Below are 25,057 nucleotides of genomic sequence, written 5' to 3' on the forward strand. Positions count from 1 at the left end.
AAATATAAGACAAATCACCCAGATTTATCTAAGGCCATTTTGCCATTTTTCTTCGGTGGAAATAAAATATAAACGTATTATTTTATTATAGTGACTAAATATATGCCATGTAATTTCAAGTCGTTCAAAATTCAACAAAACGATCATTTAGACTTGATATTAAAGTGAAAAGCGCGAAATAGGTTGATCTAAAATGTTGATGTTGACAGCTGTCAAAACGGATTTATTATTCGACGAATTTAAATAGTAAGCAAACCATTATTTATATAATATATTTTTAGGATTAATTTATCACGCTTTTTCATATTTGGAGTTTAAAATGATGTGCCATAATATTGTTATTGGTCACGAAATAAATTGTTATGTAAGTCTGTTTTCTTTTTAAATTATTATTCCCTTGAATTTCCCCCTAGTAGCCTAAGGATATCGAATTAAAGCAATTTGCAGATTCGTCTAGTGCTTACGTTGACATGGCATATGTGTTATGATATATATCTCTCTTTCTATTAGTAGACAGTAGATAATACATATGCTTAATTAAGTTTCGTGAATAGACCCCTGGGAAGGTCGCATGGAACGCGTTTTTATTGCGCGATTAACTATCGCTGTTTTCGTATGTGTGTAGTATGATAGCAAAGAAGAAAACCAGCTGCTTTCCCTGCACAGATATTGAACTATAATGCATTATAAATAATAAGACACAAAAATGTCATTTGGACTTCTTTTGTCTTTGAATAGGTTCAAATTATGAAAAGGAAAGATTATAAACATTGTTATAATTTAATATTAATAATTATATTAATGGCACTCTATACAATACAATTATCACGGGCATATCAAATTAAAATGCAATGCTAGTTAAAACCTTTTCTTATAGTTACCCTTTAAATTATTTTAAGCGATACGAGTATATGAAGAATTTCTTGATTATTTTTTTCTTTTAAATCATTAGTAATTCTTTTTTGAAGCAAACCGAATCGTTTTAAGTTTCTAGCAAATCTGTATTTTTAACAATAAAAAGTTTTCAAAAATAAAAAAATAAAAAATATTTAAGACAAGCTCTCTCACCATATAAAACTGAATGTAAAAGCATTTAATAAAAAGTTATCTGTCTTACAATAAGAATTCTTTACTTACACATATTTCATAACTAAATACAGTAGGTATTTTTTTTATAATGCTATAAAGTCCTCATTAGATACTGATGTAGTTGAATCAGCAGATGAAATTGTAGATTGTACATTTTCTTCATTGCTTATGTCAGGTGGCGCTGGACTAGAAATTTCTGAAATATTACTGTTCGTTTCAGTACTAGTTGGTAATTCAAAACTCTCACTTGCATTGTCATCATTATTTGGCTCAGATTCTGAATTCGTTCCCTCGGCCTCTGCAGATTTTGGTATTTCTGTTGTACTGCTAGTAATTTCTTCATTATCCAGTCCCTCATTTGCGTTTTTCTCTTCATCTATAACAGATTCTTCGGTATGTGAATCCGCGTCCACGACGTCGGTTGCGATATGTTCACTACTATTTGAAATTGGTCCTTTATCAGTTTCTGTGGTATTTTCATTATCTTCAGTATTATCTTTGTCATTCTCATCAGGTTTTTCTGCGTTATTTACTGGAATAATAATACTGGTTGTTGTTTCTTCATCCTTTTTTTCGTTCTCATTTTGATCTTTAACGTCATTTTCTATCCCAATGTTAGAATCATTCAAATACGGTTTCAAGCTATCAATAATTTTTCCAGCTTCAGTTTTTGGGTAGAAAATGAATATATTAGTCACATGGTCGTTACCAGTTGAACTTCCGTATATATTATTAGCTTTGACGTTATTGTGATTTTCTTCAGTTTTAGTTACATTAGGCTGCACTACTTTATTGACAGTTTTATCAATTTCAAATTTAGTTTCATTCAATTTATAACTTTCTAGTTTAGTAGTATTTAGTTTATTGTTTTCTAGTTTTGTCACATTTGATTTATGATGATTCGGCTTATCGTCTCTGTCTCTATGTTTTCTACTGAAATCTTCATTTAATATTACATTACCTTCTAAGTTTGAAGTATTAGTTATTGGTATCTCGTTGCCATCTATAATTATGGTGTTGTTTTTAATAACCGGTTCCTTATTTTCTGTTTCGTTAATCTTGTTCTCTTCTTTAGTTTGGTTAACATGAATGTCATGGTTGGTGTTCTCATACTTCTTAATTTCTTTTGCGACTTCCTGCTTGACCATTTCTTTGACACGCTGAAAAATATATAAAAACATTAATAATTGAGATTTAAATCATTACAGGTTATCGGCCATCGCCTACATCTTTAAATATATATAATTTCATCATATTTTAATTTCGTCATAAAGCCCGTCAGTCTCGCCCCGAGAGGGATATAGACTATTATATGACTATATGTATGTATGGATGTGTATATGCCATAAACTTGCACGTTATACTTACTTGAGAAATAACTTCCATATAATTAGAAGTCCAATGAGCCAGCCATTTCCAGAATTGTTCCTGCAGTAAATTAAGTTAATTAATTTAATGGTCTTTTTTAAAACAAAGATTCCCCACTCTTCATATTTTATTTTCTTTCTCTTACTCTAGGTCATAACCTAAAATAAGAGATATCAAATCTGGAGACATATCTCCAGATTTGATTTACTCTAACAATGAGAGAAAAAAAATAAAGATATTTGTCGGCGAATGAAATTTAATTTTTGGCTGCATTGGTGGCTTACAAAGGGCCCTACTAAAATAGAATTTGTTAAGACAAAACGTATTATAGAAATCTAATAAACTTTTACTTACGCTCTTGATCAGTTTCTCGTATAAATCCTCTTTTTCTTCAACTGGTTTATCTTTGCTTGGCCTTTTATTCTGGAAAAGGGAAAAAAATAGTTTTAATACGACAAAACGTATATTTACTTTAGCCATATTCAGTTCAGAACAGGTTAAGAAAACATCTGCTCCGAAAAGAATAACTTAAAAACTTACGTGTTTCAGCATAGATTTTGAAGCTATGTTCTCATTGTCAACATCACTTCCCTTTTCTGGGTCATCAATACTTTTCTCAGTATCTTCTTTCATGACACTTGTAGGTTCACCCTTTTCGCTCACATCATCCGGTTGTTCTGTAGTATTTTGGTCTTCTTCCGAATCGGCGTTACTGTCCTCTAGGGCTTTAGCAGTACTAGTTTCTCCTTTATTTGTATCAACGTAGATATCATCTAAGCCCTCAGGATTATTTTCGGCAGTTGTAGGTTCTTGAATTTCTATTTCTTCAGTTGATGTTAATATTTCGTCACTAGTTGTTGAAGTTTCTTCAATCGGTGCAAATATTTCTACAGTTGATGTTTCTACGCCTTCAGTTGATGTTAATATTTCTTCACCAGATTTTGAAGTTTCTTCAATCGGTGCAAATATTTCTACAGTTGATCTTTCTATACCTTCAGATGATGTTAGTATTTCTTCACCAGATTTTGAAGTTTCTTCAATTGGTGCAAATATTTCTACAGTTGATGTTTCTACGCTTTCAGTTGATGTTAATATTTCATCACCAGATTTTGAAGTTTCTTCAATTGGTGTTAAATCTTCTTTTGATGTTGCAATGTCTTCAGTTGATGTTAATGTTCCTTCAGATGATGTTTCTATACCTTCAGCTGATGTTTCTATAAGTTCAGACGATGTTTCTGTACCTTCAGTCGATGTGAATATTTTATCAGTTGAAGATAAAATTTCATCACTAGATGTTAATATTTCTTCAGTTGGTGTTAATATTTCCTCTTTCGATGTTACTATACCTTCAGACGAAGTTAATATACCTTCGGAAGATGTTAATATACTTTCAGTTGATGTAAATATTTCATCACTAGAAGTTAATATTTCTTCAGTCGGTTTTAAAATTATTTCAGTAGGTTTGAATATATCTTCAATGCGTGTTAAAATTTCATCAGAGGGTGTTAAACCTTCTTCAGCTGAAAGCAATTCTTCTCCAGACGATGGTAATATTCCTTCAGTAGGCGTTACCATTTCTTCATTAGGTGTAAAATTTTCTTCAGTTACTTTTAATATTTCATCATTAGGTGTTGAAATTTCACCAGTTGAATGTATCGTTTCTTCAGATGATGTTAATATACCTTCTGTTGATGATTCATCAATTTGTGGTGTAGAAGTTACAACATCTTGCTGTAATAAGGTAAGATTATAAAATTTGAGACTATAGTTGCTAGTCTGATATAGAAATAAGAATGCTTAAATAAGTTGACCATGTTGAGAGGATGAAGAAAAACTAAGGTAAGGGAAAGGGGGTATAAATATAGAAACAATGGAAGGCCAAGTTAAAAGTACATAGACAAATTGAAATTCTGATACATAATCAAATTGACAGGTTTGTTTAAAATTGTTCAGCGCACTGGCCGCTAAGAAAAAAAAGTAAATTTTAAATAAAAGAAAAATGGTGATCGTCAGTTGTTAATTTTCCACAACGATGATAATTAGACACAATTGAAGTTAGGGTTTCTTATGTTTTAAGTTGAATGTTATAGTTTTCTTTATCTTAAAGACACATTTTTTTATTTTACACCCCGGCCTTATTATCTAAACAAGCTTGTTTGTCTGAAAGCCTTATACCCGCTTCGCACGAGGCGGCCAGTTCTAAAGCATTCGATTAAATTATTTTCTCTTTATTAGTACCATAACTTACGTTACGTTGTACCGTGTGGTTCCCGGCACCAGTACAAAGAGGAATATGACCACTCCATCTCTTTGCTATGGATATCGAAAAAGGCGACTAAGGGATAGGCTTACAAACTTGGGATTCTTTTTTAGGCGATGGGCTAGCAACCTGTCACTATTTGAATCTCAATTCTTTCATTAAGCCAAATAGCTGAGCGTGGCATATCAGTCTTTTCAAGACTGTTAGCTCTATCTACCCCGATAAGGGATATAGACGTGACCATATGTATAAGTATGTATAACTTACGTTGTCTTCGTGTAGTGTCAATGGTGCCCCAACTTGGTAATTAATGGGTCGGAACATATTCTGAAAAATATAGTGAACTATGTACATTAACAGTACGATATGTTTTAATTTATATTTTGATAAGTTTTATACATTTGCTAGTCACTAATATATTTCATATTTTATTTGTCTGTTTCCAATGTCTCAATTCGCAACTGTATTTAGAGGCGTAAGACCGCCATTAGCAAATCTATTGGCATTTTGATGGAAATTGGCTTTAGGGACATTTGGTAAAATTTTCTTTGGTCATATTATTATGCTTGTGAATACTAGTTTGAAAAACAAAAACAATCTTGATTTCACCTTTATAGGGTTTGTGGGAGAACCATTTTTATACTAGTTTTTAAGTTGGGCCAAGCCTAATACATCTCAGAAAACCGCATTCAAAGCGGTGCAATAGTTTCGCGTGATTCGAGTACAATACAGACGGATAGGCAGACAGAAATTCGAAAAATCATATTTTTGGTTCTTATGGTCATCTTATTTAAGTAAACACATTATAATTTTTTTACATTTGTAACTAAGTGCCGTGTGACTCCCGCACAAAGAGAAAAAAATAAGACTATTCCATCCCATGTATATCACAAAAACGACTAAAGGATAGGCTTATAAACTTGGGATTCTTCTTATAGGCGATGAACTAGCGACCTGAGATTTGAATCTCAATTCTATCATCAAGCCAAACAGCTGAACGTGGCCTTTCAGTCTTTTCAAGACTGTCGGCACTATCTACTTTGCAAAGGATATAAACGTGAATATCTGTATGTATGTATGCATGTACATTTCTTACTAGATAACTCACATTCCAAACATATCCATGATCATCAGACAGATTCATGCCGTAAGTTTTCACAGCGCTCTGTGGTATAAAAGCAGTATCATCATCACTATCACTCTTCAGTCTGCTTTCTGTTTTATTATTAACATCATCATCATTAGGTTTTGATGTGGCGAAAATATCATTCATTTTGAACTTTGAATCCTGGTTATCTGTTCCGTCAGCCTGAAATTAAATTAATGGAAAATAAAAGCTCGAGCACACTTTAAGCAGGTCAAAAGAAATGCAGTTCAGAAGCCTCCACCAAGTTCAGAATTCAAAAATTTTATTCATTATCATGGGACACTTCGTATCACTTAATAATTGTCATATCATTTGTGACGTGTGGTTCCCGGCACCAGTACAACAAATGAATAGGACCACTCAATCTCTTTCCCATGGATGTCGTAAAAGGCGACTAAGGGATAGGCTTACATACTTGGGATTCTTTTTTAGGCGATGGGCTAGCAACCTGTCACTATTTCAATCTCAATTCTATCAGTAAGCCAAATAGCTGAACGTTGCCATTCAGTCTTTTCAAGACTGTTGGCTCAGTCTACCCCGCAAGGGATATAGACGTGACCATATGTATGTATGTATGTATTACCGGTTCTCTAAAGACTCGTAGACCAGGATAGTTGTTGTAGTCGATGGGTGGCAGCGTTGGTGCTATAGGAATGTCCTGTGCAGATAAATGTAATTCAGTTTAAGTACTTACATACATGCTAATTACCATTTTTTTATATTCAATATTTTATTTTATTTATTATAGGTGCCGTGTGGCTCCCGGCACCAATACAAAAAAGAATAGGACCACTCCATCTCTTTCCCATGGATGTCGTAAAAGGCGACTAAGGGATAGGCTTACAAACTTGGGACTCTTTTTAGGCGATGGGCTAGCAACCTGTCACTAGTTGAATCTCAATTCTATCGTTAAGCCAAATAGCTGAACGTGGCCATTCAGTCTTTTCAAGACTGTTGGCTCTGTCTACCCCGCAAGGGATATAGACGTGACCATATGTATGTATGTATGTATTTTATTTATTATTTTGTTTTCCAATTGTTAGTTTTATATTAGTAACAACAATAGAGATTACAATTAAATCAAATTAAAACTAAAACTACTTATAAAAAGAAAGAAAAAAGATGACTACAAACTAAAATTTAATATATAAATTGTACAGTCCTTGTTTATTTTATTATTAATAATGTGTTTGTTGGTGTCGCTGATGGAAATCTTTTATTTCAAATTCAAATTCAAAATCTTCATTGCATATCATAAAGTTCCTACATCTGTAGAATTACAGTTTACTGCTTATAAATAGATATAATATGAACCCTGTTGGGCATCGCAATTATAAAATAATATGGAACGGCGGGCAGGTTTATGTCGGCTGTTATGTTGAATATAACAATAAAAAAATATTGTAATATATTTGGAGAAAATATTAATAAGCAATTTAAAATAAATATAGATAGTTAATTTACTATTTTTATACCTATTTACATAATTTTGAATAGTTACGGAATTGCTTTCATATTATTAATTTATTATCTTAAATTATATTTAACGTAGTTCACTCGGTTCATAAATGATAGTAGGATATGAGAGAGAGTGAATTCTAAGAATAAGTTCTTACCTGGTAATTAAGACTCCTTTTAACTCTTTCAACTGGATCAGATTCAGGCAAAAGTGAAGCTGTATTGCTTATCTGGAATATAAATAAATAATAAATAAATAAATATATACGGGACAAATTACACAGATTGAGTTAGCCTCGAAGTAAGTTCGAGACTTGTGTTACGAGATACTAACTCAACGATACTATATTTTTATAATATAATAATAATAAATACTTATATAAATAAACATCCAAGACCCAGGCCAATCAGAAAAAGTTCTTTTCTAATCATGCCCTGGCCGGGATTCGAACCCAGGACCTCTGGTATCACAGACAAGCGTACTACCGCTGCGCCACAGAGGCCGTCAAACGTATGTGTGAATATAATAATTTGTAATAACAATAATATATTTTAATCAAATTACTAACCTCTTCTTTCTCCGTTAAATTCACGATTGCGGGAGCATCGGTAGAACTGACGATCGCTTCATTTTTACTTATTATTTCTGGTTCTTTGGTTGTCTGAAAATGATTTAAGGGTTTACTACTGTCAATTGCACCATAGACTTGCTTGTACCTTACGTGAATTAAAAAAAAGCCATCTAATTCGACTTTTTGCGTGAGGTCAATTTACATACACACATACATATGGTGACGTCTATGTCCCTTGCGGGGTGGACAGAGCCAATAGTCTAAAGACTGAATGGCCACGTTCAACTATTTGGCTTAATGATAGAATTGAGATTCAAATAGTGACAGGTTGCTACCCCATCGCCTTAAAAAAGAATCCCATGTTTGTAAGCCTATCCTTTAGTCGCCTTTACGACATCCATGGGAAAGAGATGAATTGGTCTCATTCTTTTTTTATTTACAAAGGTCAACAACCTAGAGATGTCTTTTATTATTATATTCTGTTATACGCATGGATGTAGTAAAAGGCGAGTAAGGTATAGGATAATAATCTTGGGATGCTTCTTTTAGATGATGGGCTAGCAACCTGTCACAACTGTTAGCCTTTCAGTCTTTGCGATACAGTTAACGCTGTCTACCCCGTAAGGGGTAAAGACGTTATTATATATGTATGATGTTATATACTTAAGCCGTGTGGGTCCCGGCACAAATAGAAAAATAATAAGACCACACCATCTCTTTCCCGTGGATGGCGTAAAAGGCGACTAAGGGAGAGGTTTTAAACTTGGGATTCTTCTTAGGCGATAGGCCAGCAACCTGTCACAATTTGAATCTCAATACTATAATTAAGCCGAACGTGGCCTATCGGTGTTTGCAATATTGTTGGCTCTGTCCACTCCGCGAGGGATAAAGACGTAACTATATGTACGTTATATACTTAATCCTGATTAACTTACACTGGTTTTCATCATACTCGCAATGTACCTTTCCCTTAATCGATCGAATAAAAATTGCCTTTGTCTGATCTGAAAATAATATTTCAAATTAATTCATTCGTAGCATATATTTAAAATTGAAGTAAATATTTAAGGTAGGTTCTTTAAATCATATGCACAAAATAATAATTAAATACCTAGATATCTATATCTATCTATCTATACGGGACAAATTACACAGATTGAGTTAGCCTCGAAGTAAGTTCGAGACTTGTGTTAGGAGATACTAACTCAACGATACTATATTTATATATAAACATTCAAGACCCAGGCCAATCAGAGAAAATTCTTTTCTCATCATGCCCTGGCCGGGATTTAAAGATGTATTCATGATTCATCGAAATGATTTAATCACTCTTCATAATCTACGGATTTATATTTTTTTTTTAATGATTCACTCATGTGTCACACATCATCTATACATATAATAAAACGATAAAAATATTTTGTTTGTATATTTAGTATTTTGTTTGTAATGGATAGAGATTTCTTTTTTACATTTTTTTATCTGTCTGTTCATATCTGATTGTATGATCAAGATTCAACTCGAAATTTACGCAGACGAAGTCGCGGGCATCAGCTAGTTAGTTTATATAAATAAATAATACTGTATATACTTAAATATTACCTTGTTTTCTTTCTCATCTAAAGCCGTAGTGATTGGTGACTCTGTAATGACCGTAACATCCGACGCTATTTCACGTTTCTCTTCAGAAACGGGCATGTCGGCTGCTGCCTCACTGACCTACGACAACAAAATAGGTTTAATATGAGTATCTAAGTTACAGATATTCAAAGAAGATTGAATCCAGAGAAGTGCCGTGTGGTTCCCGGCACCAATTGAAAAAGAATATGACCACTGCATCTTGTTCCCATACATACATTAATACATATAGTCACGTCTATATCCCTTACGGGGTAGACAGAGCCAACAGTCCCGAAAAGACTGAATGGCCACGTTCAGCTGCTCGGCTTGTTCCCATGGATGTCGTAAAAGGCGACTAAGGGATACGCTTATCGATTTGAGATTCTTCTTTTAGGCGATGGGCTAGCAACCTGTCACTATTTGAATCTGAATTCTATCATTAAGCCCAACAGCCAAACGTGGCCTTTCAGTCTTTTCAAGACTGTTGGCTCTGTCTACTCCACAAGGGATATAGACGTGATGATATGTATGTATGTATGTATGAATCCGGGGAACATGGTGAATGAAGCGTTGGATGCCTTTATAAGAAGTTGTCCAATAAGACTCGCGTGGCGGTGCGTGAGGGCGTGTTGGTCCCAACACTGATATATGTATATACTGATATAAAAAACAGAAAATATATATTCTTTTTACATACATACATACATATACGCGTACATACGGGTAAAACTAACAATCACCTCTTTTTTGAAGGCAGTTAAAAATAGAGTAACTTACCTCTACTGCATTTTCATCACTTGCATGTTCAGATTCAGATGCAGACTCCTCGTGAGTTTCCTGAAAAGAACAAAACATAGGTTAGGTTCCAAACGACGAACAAGTTAGGATCATGCATACTCGTATGTATGCCAGCTGGCTTTGCCTGTTAATATTTATATACAACTAGCTGTGCCCGCGACTCCGTCCGCGTGGAATAGTTATTTCGGGCATCACTGAAGCTCATCAAGGGTGAATAATTTTCCTCGTTTTTTTTACAATTTCCATTATTTCTTTGATCCTAATAGTTGCAGCGTGTGTTATATAGCCTAAAGCCTGCCTCGATAAATGGTCTATTCAACACAAAAAGAATTTTTCAATTCGAACCAGTAGTTCCTGAGATTAGCGCGTTCAAACAAACAAACAAGCAAGCAAACAAACTCTTCAGCTTTATAATATTAGTATAGATAAATAATAAAATACAAATAAAGAAGGTTGCCTACATTCTTGTAGAGGAGAGAAGTCCCAAAAAATATACTTATTTAGAGTAAAATAATTTAAAATTTTTCAAATTCAAATTCGAAATTTTTATTCATTATTATAGGATACTTCATATCGCTTAATAATTGTCAAAACTTTTAGTTTCACAACATTGGTTGACGTCAAATAAATTACTTAAAAACTCAGTTTACTGCCGCATCCAAGGCGACAGTGCAGAAGAAGCGGTAACAATCTGCACTGCAGCATTCAAAATAACAATCATATTACCGTTTCGTGAAGACCATAATCTGCGAATTGATAACCATGGCCGTTGGTGAAGGGTCGCAGACTCTCATCCATTTCGATTTCAGCTGGCTCCGATTTTCTCTAAAAGTTAACAGTTAGTTATTTCAGTCAGTACAAAATAATGATCTATGTGTGAGACACTGGTGTCTGCACTAGGATAACCTGTATGACAGATCACCAGCCTCTCCTACTCTGAGCCAAGTGTTATTCAATGTCGGTAACCATATACATACATACACTAGCTGTTGCCCGAAACTTCGTTCGCGTAGATTTCGATTTTTTCCGCGTTAACTTATTTGCAGGCAAACTCATGCATTGAGTTAATTCATAAACGATAACTTTTTTTTAGTGAACCGATTTTGATGAAACAAACTTTAAATGTTTTTCTGTGTTAAAACAAAGCAATTGGTGAAAGTGTTTCAGTAAATCGGTCCTATCATCGTCTATACACAGACTTGCCAGCCTTCTCTTAAATTGTAGTGAAAGATGCTCTCAGAAATGAATGTTTTGATAATGTATGTTTAATTACCTCCACTTTAGCATCTTCATAAGGCTTCTCTATCAGATGGTAGTACACTATCTCTCGCAACGTGGGTTTCTCCGGCTTCGGCGCTATGAATCTTGTCTTCTGTCCAGCATCTTGGATTTCATACACATCGCTTGGTCTGTCTTGCTGCAAAAGATGATGGTTCTCATCTTCATGACATTTATAACTTTGTTTTTTATCAACCTATCAGCCGTGTGGTTCCCGGCATCAATACAAAAAAGAATAGGACCACTCCATCTCTTTCCCATGGATGTCGTAAAATGCGACTAAGGGACAGGCTTACAAACTTTGGGATTCTTTTTCTAGGCGATGGGCTGGCAACCTGTCACTATTTGAATCTCAATTCTATCATTAAGCCAAATAGCTGAACGTGGCCATTCAGTCTTTTCAAGACTGTTGGCTCTGTCTACCCCGCAAGGGATATAGACGTGACCATATGTATGTATGTATGTTTTTTATCAATAAACTGTGGGTCGCGACGTCGCTCCCGTGGGATTTTCCAGAAATCGTAACCACCGTAAGAGCATCCCTCAGCATACCATACCATAAAATTATATAAATTAATTAATTTATACGGTACAAATTACACAGATTGAGTTAGCCTCGAAGTAAGTTCGAAACTTGTGTTACGAGATACTAACTCAACGATACTATATGTTATAATAAATACTTATTAAGATAAACATCCAAGACCCAGGCCAATCAAAGAAAATTATTTTCTCATCATGCCCTGGCCGGGATTCGAACCCGGGACCTCCGGTGTTACAGACAAACGCACTACCGCTACGCCACAGAGGCCGTCAACATAATGCCTCTATACTAATTCATACCTCGATACTAATTCCTGAACCAATTCAAGTACCTAGATAAGATTACGCAACTTTAGATCTGGTTTTGTAAAGATCATTGTTATCGAGATATATAGATAAAATAACATACAGATAGAAAAAAAAAGTAAATTAAAAACATGTTTGCATACAGGCTTTTGCCTTTGGTTTAGCTCGCGTTCTGTCTAGATTTATGACATTGTGACATAAATTTGATTTACGACCAATTTATTAGATATTTTATACTAGAATAGACCACATTGATTTTCAAAATTGGATTCAAGGTATCACTTATTGACGTCACATAACTTAAATCTAAACACCTCTACTACCACCGCTTCCAAAGCGCATGTGTAGAAGAAGCGGCGGAACAAACTACACTTCAACATTTTCAGCGGACGTCAATTTACAAATGTAGATCTCTAAAATAGTCTACATTTTTGTTCGGTAAATACATATGCATTCATTAATGACGCCTCTTCCCCGGAGGGGTAGGCAGAGACCACACCATCCACTTGCCACGATCCCTACATTGTTCTTTCGCTTCATCCACATTCATAACTCACTTCATGCAAGCTCGTCGGTTTCGGGCACTCTTGACCTGACCTCTTGACGTACCTTGATCAACTAGACCTTCCCACTCCAACATTCCTGTAGTTCATACGTATAGGTAAGAGTGAAAGAGAAGGCAGTATTATGTCATCTCTATCACACATGCCGCCATGACAGAATTTGGACAGCAGTACATGATGAAAGGTACAATGAGCGTGTCTGAGAGCCGATAAGCGAATTACTACAAATCCCATTCAAGTTTGCAAAGTAATCCTATTTAAACAACGTGTTTAATAGAGTTATTAACAGAGATGATTTCCAAAATTCTGGGAATTTTGGGAAATCATCAAGGTCAGTGATGCCTGTCAAGAATAAATGAATCCCTTACTAATATTATAAATGTGCAAGTATATTTGTCTGTTTTGCTGCTACAGTCGAACCGCTGGACCGATTTCAATGAAATTTGGCACAGATAGGTTCGAGAGTTACATAGGTTAACTTTTTTAGTAAGTCATTTAACTAATCATGCCTTTTCACCGGAGGGGTAGGCAGTAACAGATACAAATTCATTCCACTTGCACACCTCTAGAAACTCTTTCTCTTCATACACATTCATCAATCTCTTCGCGCAATCTCGGGTCGGAATCAAGACAAGTCAACACTTCATTCATAAAAAAATATGCATTGTTTTTGCTACCTGTTTTATTCGAACTTGTCTGTCTGTAAATATCTGTTATCATTTACCTTTTCTGATAAGGGCACAGCATGAGCCGCTGTCATGACCTCGAAGAGAAGTAAGGTCATTGATACCTGTCAAGAATAAATGAATCCCTTACTAATATTATAAATGTGTAAGTATGTTTGTCTATTTTGCTGCTACAGTCAAACCGCTGGACCGATTTGAATGAAATTTGGCACAGATATAAAATATTCCTTCGGGAGTAACATAGGTTAACTTATTTTTTATTAATTATTAAGGTTAATGAATATATTCTAAAAAACCACATATTGCTTTAAACTCAAAGCAAGTTCAAAATTGAGTACGAAAACACAAAAAATATGTTTTTCTTCTTCAACACCAGCCAAGTTTTAGGAATATCTTTAGTAAATACTTACATACATATCTATAATCACGTCTTTATCACTTACGGGGTAGACCGAGCCCAGAGTCTCGAAATGGCTGGAAAAATGGACACTTTCAGCTGTATGGGTTATTGTTTGAATTGTGAATCAAATAGCGAAAGGTTGCAAGCCTATCCCCCTTAAAGAAGCATCACAAGTTTGTAATCCTATCCCTTAGTCGCCTTTTACGACATCCATGGGAACGAAATGGAGTGGTTCTTTTGTTTTATTGACGGGCACCACACGGCACTTTTAATTGATTACCTACTCACCACGATTCTCATTTTATATAAGTAATTCACAGACCCGATCACTACACGAATGATCTCAAATAGGTCATCTCGTTTATATATATTATAACTAATGGCTATTTTATCAGGCGGCATCGAAGGATCTTATCGGATTTCCTAATTGGATCTGAGATTTTGACGGGTATGCGATATATATTGATTCTGTAGCAACATCTCTACGCTACGAGTCACAAAAACACAATAACGCGTCGCTATCAGTCAATAACAGCGAAAAGTCTAGATCGCGCAAGCAAAGTTTTCACGGATTGAAGCATAAATACAAGGTGCGACTCGACATCGTCTGTCGCGCGGTTCCCCAGGCATCACACCTAGCCTGGCCGAAGATCTTCCCTTTGGTGGCGGTTGAACCCGAAAAATTGCTCCAGCTATAATTCCGTCCTTGACTGGAAGAATAAACATGCTTCTCTCCACGTGCAGATTGGAAAGTCTAAAGGTAAGGATAGGCTTTAAAAACTTGGGATTCTTCTTTTAGGCGATGGACTAGCAACCTGTCACTTTTTGAATCTTATTCTATCATTTAATAGTACCTATAGCGGAACTTGGCCTTCCACTCTTTGCGAGCTTGTTCTGTCTACCCTGTATGAGATAAAGATGTGATTATATGGGTCAGGTCAAAAGTACCCGAAACCGCCGAGCTTGCATGAAGAGAGTTATGAATGTGGATGAAGCGAAGGAAGTGTGCAGAGATCGTGGCAAGTGGAAAGAGGTAGTCTCTGCCTACCCCTCCGGGAAAGAGGCGTGATTTTATGTATGTATGTATGTATATGTATGTATGTATATTAAAAAGTTATCTTTCAATAATTGAGCAAGAAATCGCATTAAAAACACAAAACTCCTTTTTCGCAGCCGATCCATGGTGTTTAGTGGAAAATTTCTAAGGAAGTGATGTCCCGGGTTCAACGCCCTGTGACTCATGACAGAATGAAGATCATCCGGCCTAAAATCATCAAGAAAATATCAGTTAAAAATAACTGTAGTTTAATGATTTTAACAATTAATCATCGGAAATTTTTGATAGGACATTCAATTTTCAATTAATTGCGATGACTAATAAATATGGGTAAAAATAATACATGTGGATAGGAAGAGTTTTATTAGAATTTTCGAAGTTATGTAGGTACATACATTAGTTTAAATACTAACTGATGCTATTGAGTTAAAGGAAAACGTCCTGAGGAAACCTGTACAATTATGCAACGCGATGTATAACCATGATCAATCCAATGCGGGTCAGGTTTACCTGCAAAGGTTGCGGAGGTCAGACGGGAGTCGCTTCGTGTAAAAACCTGACTCACCCAATCCAGGATCCATGGTCAAAGGCACACCCCGGGCTCCTCTCCAGAGTGGTGAGGATGCAACCGGGACTAAAGCTGGGAGTAAGGAAACAAAACGTGTTTTGATTAATTTTGTTTCATTTATAACTATGTACTTACTATTTTCTTGTTACTGTATAAATTTTTATGCAATAAAGATATTACAAACAAACAAACAAACAAACGTGCCGTGTGGTTCCCGGCACCAATACAAAAAAGAATAGGACTACTCCATCTCTTTCCCATGGATGTCGTAAAAGGCGACTAAGGGATAGGCTTACAAACTTGGGATTCTTTTCTAGGCGATGGGCTAGCAACCTGTCACTATTTGAATCTCAATTCTATCATTAAGCCAAATAGCTGAACGTGGCCATTCAGTCTTTTCAAGACTGTTGGCTCTGTCTACCCCGCAAGGGATATAGACGTGACCATATGTATGTATGTATGTACAAACAAACGTAGGGAGATGATGAACAGAGTAGATTGACTGAGCGAATATACAAGGAGAGTGTGAATAAGAACTGTGCTGTTGAAAGGTAGACGAACGTTACCTTGATAAAATCGAGAACGTCCTGGCAAAAGGTCAGGTCAAGACTACCTGAAACTGACGAGCTTGCAAGAAGACAGTTATGAATATCTTAAGCAACTGCGCATACGCGTTTAGGATGCTAAGTTGGAACAATTTTAGTTATTAAGAAACCTTGTATCTTATTAGTTAGTGTATGTGGTGTTGCCTTATAAATAAATAAATATGGTTTAGTCGGAAACACGTTTCGACAACGTGGAGTAGGCCCAATCTAGTTCTTTCCAAGCTTGATACCTACATACATACATACAAACATAGTCTATATCCCTTGCGGGGTAGACAGAGCCAACAATTTTGAAAAGATGTATTAATTCATATTAGAATTAAGATTCAAATAGTGACAGGTTTGAGGTTGGTAACCAATCGCCTACAAGAGAAATACGAAGTTGATTAACCTTTCCCTTAATTGACTTTTAATCACAAATTTAAAAGTCTTAGTCACCTCTTATGACATCCATGGGAATATGGAGTGGTTCTCGTGGAAGTCGTTTTTTGCAGATTTAAAAGTGTCGAAAACCACACAGCACATTACACAATATTTTTTTTTCAAGACTGTTGGTTCATACATCTTGATCACTAATCGATGCTCTTACAGCGGACACCTGCACATTCAGATTAATGGATTCGCCACTCTGAACTTAGTTGGGCTACCATGTAGACAAAAGCATGTTTAAATAAAACACAACATGTCAAAAATATATTTATTAGTTAAAAATCTTTAGGACATATTATAAAATTAAAAAAAAAAACAAAATCAATTAAAAACTTAAGTTTTTGTACTATTCACGGTACCAGGATTAATGTACTTTGAGGAACTTGTCAAAGGAATAGGTATTGTTTTAAAACCATTTCCCAAGTCAGTGTCGATAAAGAACTTAGCTTTATTTTCTCTTTTCATGGCACCCTCATCTTTGGGTGCCCATTTGTGCAGAACAGGATTATTTGGCATTTGTTGAGGCTCTGAATGTATGTGACCTTGATATACCACGTTAGCTACTGGTGAATTTGGCTTATTCGGATCGACATAAGGATGTTGGTAAGCATATATGAATGGAATAGCGTATCTTGTATCGTTTCTGTCATTAATTTGTTTATCTTTGTTAATTTGTTCTTGTATTGGATTAATTTTATCTCTTGTGTTCTCAGCGTTATCATTACGAAGAGTTTTCTCAACAGGCTTATCAATTCTGTCTATAAGTTTCACTAAAAACGCTTCCAACATTTCCGTGTTTCTGTCTATTTTGTTCAGTATCTCCTTAGTTAGTTTACCGTTCTTTTCTATAATGTTTATCAATTTTTTATCAGTGGTTTTAATAGGCAGAGCAACAGGAACTGGCATAAAAGCAGGTGTAGTGGTTGGATGGGTTGTTGTTGGATGAGTAACAGTAGTACTTTGAACAACAGGAGTTTGATGGGATTGTCGATTAGTATCATTATTTAGCTGTGCGTTTTGATCATTTCTTGATAATACTGTTGCCAGTAATTTACTTAAATCACCCTTTTTTATTTGAATAGGCAGAGATTCCCCGGGTAATTTCAAGTCTAATATTTCATCAGAGTCCGTATGATTCCACACTATTATGCTATCCAAATGTTCTCTTTCTTTGTTTAAATGAGCTAATTGTAAATCTATTAATTGTTTATGTTTATTCAGCATTGATTTTATTTTAAACTGCTGCGCTTTCAACTGTGGATTCATAGTTGTTGTTGTTATCTGAACGGTTGTTACATTTGGACTTTTGCCAGCACTTTTTAAGTTTTCAATATTCTCCACTTTAGATATTTCTGACACATTCACAAGGGAATAAAAGCGCAAACCATCCCTGTCATAACTTTTGTTAATGCTCGTGTGAATTTCTTTAAAACCTTGTTTCAATTCTGTTACATTTTTAGGAACAATTTTGATGGAAAGTTTATATTTTGTATTCGAGTTTGGTGCAAATAATAACGTTTTTGGTGTAGATAAATTTTGGACAATCTGATAATAATTTTCTGTCGTTGTTTCGAAAATTGGAACTGGCATTTCGTATTTATCACCAGAGTATTTGTTATCCAAATCACTCATAACCTTTCTTATATTTCCGTACATTGCAGGCTCCATATCAGCCTCCTTGGGTTTCGATATTTCTTCCATAAACACATGTGGATATTTTGACATAAGTGGATTATGTCTCGACCGCCCCTCGAAAATGTGTGTTATGTAATTTTCGACTGGTTGACTTTCTTCGAAAATGTTGTAGCTTGGAACTGGTTGGTTGTGACTGTAATCAAAAACTTCTTCACCTCTGTCTGGCCTATATATGTCACTATTTCCCTCGTCTCCGGGATGTAGAACTTCTCTAAGAACAGCTCTGTTGGAGAATTCATCTTCATTGGAAACAACAAATATATTCTGTTCGTCAACAGGTTTATCTGGATTTCTATGTGTTGCGTCAGAACTTTTGTCAGTAGCAATAATTCTTATTTTATCTATATGACGCTTCACTCTTTTTTTCTTAATGAAAATCTTTTTTGATTTTGTTTGCAAGAATTTATTTAATTTCCTTCTAGTGTTTATATTTGAATATTTTTTGACAGTAAGTGAACGTTTCTTTCTATACTCTTCTAACAAGTTTGCCAATGAAAATATTTCGCTTGGTTTTAATTTCTTATTGAATATATCCAACGTGACTGGTTTATCAGTTCTATTTTCCACCAATTTTATAGGCCTCTCGTGTTTGTGATTATATGTTTCTTTTTCAAATATATCTTGGTAGTTCTCATAGGGAAGGGAATTGGTATCATATATCATTTTGTATTCATTAGAATGGTAATCTTCTTCAACAGCACTGCGGCGAATAATAGTATGATCGTCAGGAGTTTCAAAATCACCAACGTTATTATATGCTTGATTTTTATACTGACTATCAGAGTTGGTTTCGTCAACCGGTTCTATCTTTCCATAATTATGATTGTAAACTTTTGCAAGATTATCAACACCAGTAAATACTTTGATTGTTTCTGGATCTGGTTCTTCATCAGTGTACTGGTTAAAACCGACAGAAATTCCACCACCGTCCATATCTTTGACAATAAATTTCAAATTGCCCAAGTCGTAAAAATTTGTTGGTAATTCTTCATCGGAATTATCAGTATTTAATGGCTTTTGTAATCTTTGCGGTATGCCATTAAAAGTCATTACTCTATTGTAATCAACGTCAACTTCAGACATCTCTGCTGAGTTTAATGCTTTTGAAGGTGTTAAAAATCTAGGCCCCATGTAGGTTCTTTTCCAAATTTCACCCGTTTGATCGTAGATGTTTGGAACATCGTTTTTATTTCCGTCTACTGATTTTGTTATAGGATCCACATGTCTATGTTCTACTTTACCATTTCTTACAGCTATTACTTTTTTATTCATTAAAATTTTGTTGTACGCTAAAGGATTTTGTATACGTTTTTTCACATGAGCGTGATAATGTTTTTTTGTTTTATTGCCGTGATTCTCAACATTCGAATGAATTGCTTTTTGGATTTTCTCCACAAGATTTCTTATCAACTTTTTTCTTTTTTCTCCTTTCATGCCCTTGCTATCGAAGTGAGTTTCTATTTCAACATACAATTCATCGTCTTCAGATTTTGAAGCATTTTTCTTAGGATCGTAACGAATTTTAATGTGTCTTTTGAAACGTTTTTTATTTAAACTCTTAATTTTTGTATCAATAGGATTGCTTTTAACATGATTGTAATTTTTGAAATAATTTGATATGGCTTTGTTTAAATATGATTGTGGAATATTAAATTTTACTGGTGTACTTTCTCCCGTTTCAATGTCATCTTCTTTAGACATCTCTTGATTAACTATTTGATTTTTATTAAGAGGTATTGTTATACTTTTGGGTATGTTTTCTGCTGTTGATGTCCAAGTATTACTGACTTCATCAGAAGACATTAATTTTACTTTAACTGGTTTACCATTATATATGAATTTAATTAGGCCTTGTATTTCTCTTGTGTTTCTGGAAATTAATATTTTATTAATATTCTGCAAGTCTGTTTATAATGAATAACAATCTCAATACTAGAATTTGTTCATAAATCCAAAAATTTGAGAATTTTGAAAAAAATACGTTTCAAAATACTCAAAGATTTTGTAAAGATGGATAATAAAAGTAATCAAAAAATACTTACGATTCACCATTGTGGGTTTTGGCGTCATTAGAATTGATGTCTATTAGCGTTTTGATTATCATCTGTGGCTCTGTAATATAAAATTAATAAAATGTAAACCAAACAAAAATAAAATTCAAATTTGGTCTTAGCGAATTAATTACTAGACAGTAAAGTAAGTCTAAACCTTTAAGAATAACTTAGGCTACTTTTTTTCTTTAACCCTACGTAAGTAAAGCCTCTGGCAAAAATATTGTGAAAAATAGTTTCATATCAAGTACTTGAAAGAATTTTATGTCTTCAGACTCTACACAACAGTGACACACCTAAGAAAGAAGTTAAAACCTTCAGAAAACATCGAAAACAAGAAATCATATTTGAAAAAACCTCACTTTCAGTTTCAACAGCCTTTATTGACGCATGTTTCTTATCTTTTTTCTCCATTGTATCACGAATTTGATTCTGTAGATCAGTGCATTGTATTAGTTCTTCAAAAAACTTACTTTCTACGATTTCTCCGTTGTTTTGTTGTTCCACTTTTTTGTGTTCATCTTTTTTGCCACTGAGTTCTTCTGCTAGAAGGGAATTGTTTATAACAATCTCAATCATTTACGTACTTTGATGACATAAAATGAAAATGTATATAGCATAGTAAATCATTTTTCATTATTTTAAAGTGACGAAGATGTCTAATTGTACAAAATTTGTTTTATTTAATTAAGCGTTAATAGTTGTTTTGCCAAAAAATATGTCATTAACTCACCTCTATTTTGGTCTGGCACCTCAAACTTCTTGTTTAAAATATTAACCTTCTTATATACCTCACTTAAATCCATATGACCAATAATTCCTTGTAGCAGTATATCATGCATTGCCAAATGAAGCATTTCACGTCTACTTTTATCCTCTTTTTTAGTTTTAACATCAGCTTTATAATTTTTTTCTACAATTTCTTTATCATCACGTTCTTTATTTGTTACATTAACACTAACTTTATTGTTGGATGTTACGAGTGACCTTGTAGACTCTTTAAACTTTTTGTTACTAATATCTATTTCCTTGTCATTGTTATCATCTGTCTTTTTCTCTTCAATAGCATTAGTACTAAATTCTTCAGCATCCATTTGTTCTAATAATGCATTTAGATGGTTCGTGAGAATATTCTTCACGTTTGGATTTTGAAGATGCAGTAAGAATGTATGGGGTTCTGAAATTATATATTAGAGTCATTAAACGGAACAAGTAATGTGTAGATTTTTTACTATGTTTTATTATGTATTTGGAAACTCATCAAGTTTTAATGGCTATATCATTAAACAGCTTTATAGAGATTATAACAATTAAAATAACCCTGTCTGCTACTGGCACTGATGGTTCGTTCTTACCTAAAGATCTCTTATTTCTAAATGATTCATCCTCATTGACATAGACGTCTTCTCTCCTGTAAACATCTTCAGCGTCCTCATAGTTTTTCTCATCATTAAATACAATCTCTGGTTTAATTTCCCGCATAAAGATAGTTGAGGCAGTATTTGATTCAGTGGTGTGGTGTGATGCATCTAGAATATAAATTAAATACCAACCAATATTTAAAAGTAAGTTAAGCAAGTTCTCACTATTTTGGAAACTTACTTCAAACTTTTAGCTATCGATTTAAACGCGGGCTTTGTGTCAAGATTCCTTTTACCCCGTAGGTGATATATACATAAAATCATCGCCTTTTTCCCGGAGGGATAGGACTGCATCTTTCCATTTGCCACGATTCCTGCACACTTCTTACGAAGGCGAGGCGAACCTCGTCCACATTTATAACTCTCTTCATCCATGCTCGTAGGTTTCAGGCGCTCTTGACCTGACCATTCGGCAGGATGAAGACATGCTATTTATTTTTCCTTTAATTAAAGCTCTCTGTTACAACGGAGGTCCTGGGTTCGAATCCCAGTCAAGACACAAAGAGAAACGAACTTTCTCTGATTGGTCTGGGTCTTCGATGTTTATCTACTTATATAAGTGTTTATTACAAAATATAGTATCGTCGAGTTAGTATCTCGTAACACAAGTTTCGAACTTACTTCGAGGCTAACTCAATCTGTATAATTTGTCCCGTATATAATAAGTATTTATTGAAAAACTCACCCTTTTTCTTTCCAGACAATAACCCGTCAATGTCCACGAAAACATTGGTGAGAATGACCGTAAAAATGAACGCAATCACCAGTAGGGATAGACAGAAAACCCTGTAAAAGATGACGTCGTAATCGCATCTTGTCATTGATCGATCTATCGATAAACAAATTAATCGTGAAGCCAACTGACTGTACACGAACTAAGTGAATGAAACAATGAACGAGTTAACAATCTTGTTACACGCTCTTTTTTTTTTTTTTTGTTGAAGTTTGTTTTCAAAACATCGATACAGGCTTGTCATTTTTCGTGTAAGTATTGTTTCTGCATGATTTTAAGACTTGTTGATTTAAGTTTTTTGAGAAAGCGATAAAAATAAAGGGTGGCGATGCGATTAGCCGACGCCGAAAAAATAGTGCCGTGCTATTCCTGGCACTAATAGAAAAAATTATAGGGCCACTCCATCTCTTTCCCATGGATGTCGTAAACGGCGACAAAGGGACTGTTATACTTGGGATTCATATTTTAGGCGGTGGTCTAGCAACCTGTCACTATTTGAATCACAATTCAATCACTAAGCCGAACAACTGAACGTGGCCTTTCAGTCTTTTGATGACTGTTGGTTCTGTCTACCCCGCAAGAGGTATAGATGTGATAATATGTAATGTTTTGAAAAAGTCCACATCCGAGTTTGCTTAGTAATAGGTACTCGGCGAATTGTAAAACAAATTGGATGGTTTTTTTTGTTTGACACAAACTCTAACCTACTTACATTCATCAGGTCAAGATAGTTATAGACAGTTGGAAAAATCAAGGAAATTAGAAGTAATTTGAAAGATGTTAAGTTTATTTCGTGGTATTCAGACATTTGTTTAAGGCAGCCATCATTTAAAGTAGAAAGCCATTCACCAAATTACATATCTAAAAAAAATTATGATACCTATTTTAAATCCGTTACTGTTGTTTATCTTTCTGAACAATTATTTTAATCATATTCTCATTTTTTCGTTCCAAAGACGGGTGTAATTTTAGACATAATAAAATAAATAAATATATACACGGGACAAATTACACAGTTTGAGTTAGCCTCGAAGTAAGTTCGAGACTTGTGTTACGAGATACTAACTTAAAATGAATTTATATAATTACTTATTATAGTACTTATAACATTTTTACGAATGACAAACTGACAGCAGTCTTCGATCACACCTCTTTTCCGATTGTAGGTAAGACCACATCATTCCATTTACCACGACGCCTGCGAATTTATGTTGCTTCATCCACATTCATCATTCCCTTCATGCAAGCTAGTCAATTAAGGTTTGGTCTTCGCCAGAACATGCGCGATTTGATCTTTGCAACACATTTGCCTAGACCCGTCTCTTGCAGTGTTTTAATTTTATAAAATATTCATTATCTCAAATGATAATTTATTATGTAAATTGAAATCTTTATTAATATGTTAACCTACAAATTTATTGTTAACTTTATTTGTACCAACTACAGACGTAAGTACACGTAATTGTTTACCCCACAGGGGATATAGACGTGACCGTATGTATGTATGTATAGAAGTAGAAAAAAAGGCGGACGGAGTTTTAGTATACGGCAAAATGAAGCATCGATAGCCGGGCCACTATATATATATATATATATATATATTATATATATCCCTAATAATAAAGAGGAGAGAATATATCACTAATAATAAAGAGGAAAGATTTGTATTTTTGTATGTTTGTGTGGAATAAACTCAAAAACTACTGGTCCTCCGATTTTGATAAAATTTGGCACAGATATAGAATAGACCTTAAGTGACATAGGCATAAATTTGTTTTTACTCTTTGTTTATTTCAAAATATAAAACACAAAAATATGTCCACCCGTGCGAAGCCGGGGCGGGCCGCTAGTATTATATATAAATATATATATATTATACACTGTACACACTCTCATCAATAGTGTGATAGTCCGCCCCAATAACGTCATAGATGCGTCATAGGTATGTATATATATGGTATATCTTACGAAATGAAAAGTTTTATGGTACTCTGACATGCGGACAACGTCGCCATTACGATACTTCACTTTTTTTCAAGCCACTTGAATTCGTTCCCATTTATATATCAGATACACAGGTATTGAGCGATAGTTTTTCGCGCAATACCTGTGTATCTAGTTATGGCAGTATAAGGAAGTAGTCCAATTTTATCCATAGATGGATTCAAAGTCTTTGAAGAACTAGATAAATTTAAGGCGATACATCATAGATTTTGGGTCATTTTCACTTGGTTTTTTCTCATAAAATATAACTTGCATCGTTTCAATATTTTAGGATATGAAAGTAAATATATTCAATTATATTTGTGGAAGATGAAAACACGATTGGAACAAAAATCCTCGATCAAAAAAATTCAGGAACACAAGTCTAGATTTCGATTATTTATCTCAAACTATAAGGATTTAAAAT

The 25,057-nt window shown here is 34.4% G+C and overlaps 2 protein-coding genes across 2 annotated transcripts; both read right to left on the reverse strand.

The window, feature by feature from the left end:
- Nucleotides 1-769: 769 nt before the first annotated feature.
- On the reverse strand, nt 770-14,536 carry LOC106130978 (uncharacterized). Its single transcript, XM_060952833.1, has 16 exons — nt 14,377-14,536; nt 13,727-13,792; nt 11,586-11,729; nt 11,039-11,137; nt 10,292-10,351; nt 9,497-9,613; nt 8,830-8,898; nt 7,892-7,984; nt 7,481-7,552; nt 6,448-6,522; nt 5,826-6,026; nt 4,985-5,044; nt 2,998-4,188; nt 2,812-2,880; nt 2,458-2,517; nt 770-2,249 (listed from the first exon to the last, which is right to left on the reverse strand). Exons 1-16 carry the CDS (start codon nt 14,488-14,490, stop codon nt 1,173-1,175), a joined length of 3,567 nt encoding a protein of 1,188 aa, XP_060808816.1. The 5' UTR covers nt 14,491-14,536; the 3' UTR covers nt 770-1,172.
- Nucleotides 14,537-17,080: 2,544 nt separating this feature from the next.
- LOC106130977 (uncharacterized) lies at nt 17,081-22,773 on the reverse strand. The gene is made up of 6 exons (XM_060952861.1): nt 22,600-22,773; nt 21,849-22,022; nt 21,227-21,670; nt 20,967-21,038; nt 20,485-20,554; nt 17,081-20,312 (listed from the first exon to the last, which is right to left on the reverse strand). Exons 1-6 carry the CDS (start codon nt 22,733-22,735, stop codon nt 17,081-17,083), a joined length of 4,128 nt encoding a protein of 1,375 aa, XP_060808844.1. The 5' UTR covers nt 22,736-22,773.
- Between the last annotated feature and the right edge of the window lie 2,284 nt (nt 22,774-25,057).

Source organism: Amyelois transitella, chromosome 30 (assembly GCF_032362555.1).
Source record: "Amyelois transitella isolate CPQ chromosome 30, ilAmyTran1.1, whole genome shotgun sequence".
In the NCBI taxonomy this organism is placed as follows: domain Eukaryota; kingdom Metazoa; phylum Arthropoda; class Insecta; order Lepidoptera; family Pyralidae; genus Amyelois; species Amyelois transitella.